Source organism: Aegilops tauschii, chromosome 3 (assembly GCF_002575655.3).
Source record: "Aegilops tauschii subsp. strangulata cultivar AL8/78 chromosome 3, Aet v6.0, whole genome shotgun sequence".
Classification (NCBI taxonomy): Eukaryota; Viridiplantae; Streptophyta; class Magnoliopsida; order Poales; family Poaceae; genus Aegilops; species Aegilops tauschii.
The window spans coordinates 40,186,666-40,193,413 of record NC_053037.3 but is presented as its reverse complement, the minus strand read 5'-3'; the positions used below and the strand labels follow the sequence as shown (position 1 = coordinate 40,193,413).

General features: G+C 42.6%; 1 protein-coding gene across 1 annotated transcript; it reads right to left on the bottom strand.

Annotated features, from left to right (window-relative positions):
* Positions 1–899: 899 nt before the first annotated feature.
* Positions 900–1,968, bottom strand: LOC109778508 (SKP1-like protein 4). The gene has a single exon (XM_020337075.2). The coding sequence runs from the start codon at positions 1,629–1,631 to the stop codon at positions 900–902; it is 732 nt and encodes a 243-aa protein (XP_020192664.2). The 5' UTR covers positions 1,632–1,968.
* Between the last annotated feature and the right edge of the window lie 4,780 nt (positions 1,969–6,748).

Here is a 6,748-nt window from a genome sequence, read left to right as displayed (position 1 = left end):
AAAAAGGGGCGTGCTACGCGTCCGCCGGCAGCCGGGTCACGAGCCGTCGGATTTACCGCATCACACGGCCAAACGTGCCTCCATTCGGCAACATAGGTCTTGTTGCGGAATTATTTCTGCAACACAGGTCTTGTTGCGGATTTCTTTTGCAACATCGTTTTTTTTTTTTTTTTTTTTTGCAACTGAGATTTTGTTGTAATTTTTTTTTGCAACTGAGGTCTTGTTGCAGAAATAATTCACAAGAGAAGTTTTGTTGTAAAACGTAGACCCGTCATAGAATATTGCAACACTGCATATGTTTCGAAAGCATAGCTCCTGTTGCAAAAGCGAGTTTATTGAAGGATGGTATGCGGGACGCGTGTCATGCAGCGAAGGTGACGGACGCAGCCCAGTTATCCGTCGGTTGATGATAAGTGTTTCCCCATAAATAAACAAAAGAAGGGTACAATCTTTCGGTTTCTAATATCGGATAAACGTTTTTTAAAGAATATCAGATCAATTAGGGAGAAGAAAAACACATGTTCCAAGCTTTTTTTTCCCCAACCTTTGGCCCTTTACCCATCATCTCGTGTCTTCAACAGGTGAGTAGTGTTGATCTAGCATATCTAAATAGAAGCCCCCGTTACCTGATTTCTCTTGGCATGCAGTATTCACATAAGCAAACAATAAACTTTTCAGGCAAACCAGAAAATCGCTTATGGGGAAATAAATTTTTATTTCAGGTGACTGACATATAAGCGCTCCCATTAAATGTGTATAAGAACTATCAATGCTAGTTTATGGCAGCAGCAAATCCCCCAAAGAAAAAGAAAAGTGATGGCCAGTGATTTGCCCGTACGTCTACTCGAAGGCCCATGCCTGTGAAGGCAGTGACGATGCGTGTCCGTCTAGGCGTCTACTCATTCGAAGGCCCATGCAACTTCGCTGCGGACCTGGGCCTCCTCCTCCTTGGTGTAGTCGTTGAGGATGTTGAAGTGCGCGCGCATGCCCTCGACCGTCTTGCCCCTCATCTGGTCGGCCACCGTCTTGCACGCCAGGTCAAGGAGGCCCTGCACCTCGAGGTAGTTGGCGGCGAGGAGGAGGTCGAAGAGCGTGTCCTGGTCGACGCCGCTGACGAAGTCGGTGTCGAACCGATCCAGGTCGGGGTCGCCCGACGAGAAGGTGGTCTTCACGACGTACGCGGCCGCGTCGGCGTCGGCGTAGTGGCGGTTGCAGTAGTCGACGACGCGGGCCAGGATGCGGCCCGTCACCTGGGTCAGCGGGATCGCGCCGGCGGCGCAGCCTTCCTCCAGCATGTTCTTGATCAGCACCGACGCCGCCGCGATCGTGTCCGCCTGGACCACGAACTCCTCGCCGTCCGAGCTGCGGAGAGTCACCGTCGTGTTGCCGCTGCTGCTGGTTGCCATCTCGATCGATCTCCTACGCGCGTGTGTGCAGATCGCTCCTGTCGAACTAGGTCTATAGATCGAGCGATTGGTCGATGGGTGGGAGACGCGGCGCTCGAATATATAGATGAGAAGAGACGGCAGGGAAGTTGGCGCCGGCTCTTTTTTGGGGTTTGTGGGGCCGGGGAGAACACAAATTCGGATGCATGGCATACATATGCAGGAAGGGTAAACAGAGCCGGGCATGGCAACCGGCCCACGGGCCCGAGAAGCCACCCTAAACGTAACCAACAATATCCCTGCCTGTCTACCAATGTGGGCCGGACCAGATACATGATCTTATGCTCCTTCTTCTTGCGCTTTTATGTCTATCTCAAAAAAAAACCTTGCGCTTTTATGTCTTGCTTATTATTGCGAGACCTAGGAGAGCCTCGCCCCCAGAAGCGTCCATAATGGGAAACGCTATGAAAGAAAAAAGCAAAAACAAAACCTATGAAAAATAAGAAAAAAATAAAGATAGACGAAAAAAAAGTAAAAAAAAGGGAAAAAAGGGAAATAAACAAATAAAACCGGTGAAAAAAAAGAAAAATAGAAGACTGAAGGAAACCGGTGAAGAAATAGAGGAAAACAAAATATTTGATAGCAATTAAAAAATCCAACATGTATTTGTATTTTTAACACATATTCGAACAACAATGTTCAAAGACATGTGTTTCAAAAAATGTTAATCACTTATTTGAAAATTTAAAGCATATACAAAAAATGTACTCCGTCCGTTCCCAAATATAAGTCTTTTTTAGAGATTTTAATATGAACTACATACAGAGCAAAACGAGTGAATCTACACTCTAAAATATGTCTATATGCATTTGTATGTAGTCCACATTGAAATCTCTAGAAAGAAGATATTTAGAGACAGAGGGAGTACATTGTGTATGGCACAAAGTAGACATAAAAACATGTATTTGAAAAAATGTTAATTATTATATATAAAAATGTAAAATAATATATTTAAATTAGTTAATGGTGAATAATTTCTTTCTTCATGTATACGTAAAATGTAGACAACCAAATACACACATTTAAAAAAAGTTAACCGTATACTTTTAAAATGTAGAACATATATAAAAATATAGTTTCATATGTATAAAAAAATGTACACGTGTATGAAAATATCAATATATATTATAATATTTTTGATATATGAAAAATGTACATTATATGTAAATAATTTAGGCATTTTTTGAAGAGAATAAAATTAAAAAACCAATGAAAACCGTTGAACACAATGAAAACCGTTGAACACAATGAAAACCAAAGAAAACAAAGAAAACCAGAGAAAAATGTAAAAGAAAAACGAAAAAGAAAAACCGATGAAGAAACAAAGAAACTAGGGAAAAGAAAAAGGAAAAAAACCGAAGAAAAACTAAAGAAAATCAAGAAAGAACCAAAAAAAAATAGGCAACCCAAATAGAAAAAAAAACAGGCGAAGGGGCGAAGCACAACGACAGTGAAGAAACGAAAAAGTGGGCCGGACCGGTACTGTAGCGGACATGGAAAAGCTTCACGTGAGGGGAACATAATTCTTGCTACAAGCGAGTTATAGCTCCGGCGAAAAGGGAGCTCCCGGGAAAAGCTAGGGCGCGAATATATCTCGCCATTAGTAAATGAGTGGCTCCTCTCACCTTCACAAGATATGCCAGGCCCAGCCCAGGCAGCCACACCTGACAATACATGTTTTCTCCAAGGCAGAAAACCTATGCTTTGATTGCTAATGTGGTTCATTCATCTTTTTTTAATATTTATTTTCTGTTTTTTCTTATATTTATGCGTATACTTTGAATTATTATAATCATACATACATTATGAACATATATATTACTAATTTAACAAAAATATTATAATTATACATACATTATGCAAGTAACGGAAATCAAGTTAAGAGATATTAGGCTGGTCACGTGTTGAGACAATTAATTATCTACATGATTTTTTGCCGATCTGTTTCAACAATACAATTTGACAGAATTGGAAATAGTGGTAACACCAAAAGAATGCGATACCCCCCCCCCCCCCCCCCCACACACACACACACCACCACCACCACCACACACACAGACGGCCTTCCATTTTCTTCAACTTCTGAAAGCTGATGTTACACAAAGAGACACCAAGTTCAACGATCAACCTGGATACACCTTAAATCCGATCCAATCTCTGGGAGAAAATTAGCAAAGGAAATTATAGAATGAGGAAATAAGCACCACACTCCAAACATTTAATCACACGTGCATTGCATATTTCCTGCAATATATATGAAGTCAAGTGTATATAACCAGGAAGACATATTTTAGTATAAAAATGTTAAACTAAATAAAAAAACCTGATTTTTTTGACATTGTGTCTATTCATGGATTTTATATGCTTGCAATGTTAACGACGAAAAGACATATGTTGTTTCTTGGAAAAAAGGCAAAGAGTAAAAAACCTTTTTTTGGAGCACCAATTTTCTTTAACACAGGCCTCATACACAAATGATTGTCAATTGGCATAAACGTTTCTCGTTTTATGTTTGTTAATCAGATTGGATGAATATTTGTGAATTTATTGATAAAGATGAATGTAAGGGATATTAGTATCTCAACCAATTGTTGTCTCAACAACAATAAGATTCTTCTACATTATTAGGAACACAACCAAATATGAGTTAAATAGATGTTGCAAGTCATGGCAAGATGCATGGTACATAGTGCTAAGCTTCTATCATCTTACAAACAAGGTATCATTGAGCATGTTTGGCTGGTACAAAATAATTCATGGTAAGTTTCCTAAAAAAATCACATCAACATGGTGAAACAAACAATGGTACTGAGATAAAGAGAATAACTAAAGGAAACATATAGAACAAAACCTGACATATTTGTATTTCCACACTTCTAAAATCTGAACTGGCAGAATGTGCACATTAATTTCACGTAGAACACCGATCCGGCATACCGACTTTATGAGTGTGGTAAAAGTAGCAAGTAGCAACCACCAATGGCATTATCGAAATCAAAGCTGCAATCTTCCTACAAGTTCATAAATAATAATTATACTTAATTAGTAGAACATTACTATGAATGCAACATTTATCAATCTGGTGTACATATGAGGAAATGACTACCTGGTGAGAAGAATTATGAGGTAACAACCATGAATCCTACGATTATTTGGTAACACATGTTCATATTTTTCCAATGCATACAACCATTAATTGCACCGAAGACCAACCTAAACTCACGTAGGTTATCAATACTTCTAAAGCTCGTTGATTTCTTCAAACATGAGCTGGGAGCTAGCATATCAACTAAGCAAACCTCATATCCATCGTAATCACACACTAGTAATGCTAGATCTGAAGCCAAATCATATCTGTAGTTTATGTCATAGAACCTACCTAAATGTGTAAGAAACAAAACAAAGTTCAACAAGGAGCAACTAAATCACTAATCAACAGGTCCTGTTTTACACAAAAGCGTAACATGGGGTGAGGCAACATTAAATATGTGTATTACGAAATGTTAGACTTGTTGGGGCGTAACCCTCTCAGTGATGCACCACATCGGAACCCGGGTGTGGTGGAAAATGGGCAAGGGCCGGGCCGTCACCCCCCAAGTGGCGCGCCGTATCTTGATTCGGATACGGTGGCAAGTGAGCGAGGATCGGGTCGTCGCATCCTTAGTGGCGCGCTACATCAGCGCCCAGATGTAATGGAAAATGAGCAAGGGTCTTCGCATTTGACTCGACGAGTGCGAAGGGTAAGGAAGCTAGCCGAGCCTAGGAGGATTCGCTTAGGTAGCTGGAACGTAGGGTCTCTGACAGGGAAGCTTCGGGAGCTAGTTGATGCAGCGGTGAGGAGAGGTGTTGATATCCTTTGCGTCCAAGAAACCAAATGGAGAGGACAGAAGGCGAAGAAGGTGGAGGATACCGGCTTCAAGCTGTGGTACACGGGGACGGCTGCAAATAGAAATGGCGTAGGCATCTTGATCAACAAGAGCCTCAAGTATGGAGTGGTAGACGTCAAGAGACGTGGGGATCGGATTATCCTGGTCAAGCTGGTAGTTGAGGACTTGGTTCTCAATGTTATCAGCGCGTATGCCCCGCAAGTAGGCCACAATGAGAACACCAAGAGGGAGTTCTGGGAAGGCTTGGAAGACATGGTTAGGAGTGTACCGATTGGTGAGAAGCTCTTCACAGGAGGAGACCTCAATGGCCACGTGGGTACATCTAACACAGGTTTTGAAGGGGCGCATGGGGGCTTTGGCTATGGCATCAGGAATCAAGAAGGAGAAGGTGTCTTAAGCTTTGCTCTAGCCTACAACATGATTGTAGCTAACACCCTCTTTAGAAAGAGAGAATCACATCTGGTGACTTTTAGTAGTGGCCAACACTCTAGCCAGATTGATTTTATCCTCTCGAGAAGAGAAGATAGGCGTGCGTGCCTAGACTGTAAGGTGATACCTGGAGAGAGTGTTGTACCCCAGCATAAGCTGGTGGTTGCTGACTTCCGCTTTCGGATTCGTGTCCAGCGGGATAAGCGTGCCGAAGTCGCTAGAATGAAGTGGTGGAAGCTCAAAGGGGAGGTAGCTCAGGTGTTCAAGGAGAGGGTCATTAAGGAGGGCCCTTGGGAGGAAGGAGGGGATGCGGATAATGTGTGGATGAAGATGGCGACTTGCATTCATAAGGTGGCCTCGGAGGAGTTTGGAGTGTCCAGGGGAAGGAGAAGCGAAGATAAAGATACCTGGTGGTGGAATGATGATGTCCAGAAGGCGATTAAAGAGAAGAAAGATTGCTTCAGACGCCTATACCTGGATAGGAGTGCAGACAACATAGAGAAGTACAAGATGGCGAAGAAGGCCGCAAAGCGAGCTGTTGGTGAAGCAAGGGGTCGGGCATATGAGGACCTCTACCAACGGTTAGGCACGGAGGAAGGTGAGAGGGACATCTATAAGATGTCTAAGATCTGAGAGAGGAAGACGAGGGATATTGGCCAAGTCAAATGCATCAAGGACGGAGCAGGCCAACTCCTGGTGAAGGACGAGGAGATTAAGCATAGATGGCGGGAGTACTTCGACAAGCTGTTTAATGGGGAGAATGAGAGTTCTACCATTGAACTGGACGACTCCTTTGATGAGACCAGCATGCGTTTTGTGCGGCGTATCCAGGAGTCTGAGGTAAAGGAGGCTTTAAAAAGGATGAAAGGAGGCAAGGCGATGGGCCCTGATTGTATCCCCATTGAGGTGTGGAAAGGTCTTGGGGACATAGCGATAGTATGGCTAACCAAGCTTTTCAACCTCATTTTTCGGACAAACAAGATGCCA

What these genes read in the sequence shown, in the direction of transcription:
- LOC109778508 (XM_020337075.2), bottom strand. Translation starts at nt 1,631, where the DNA reads ATGCCCGGCTCTGTTTACCCTTCCTGCATATGTATGCCATGCATCCGA.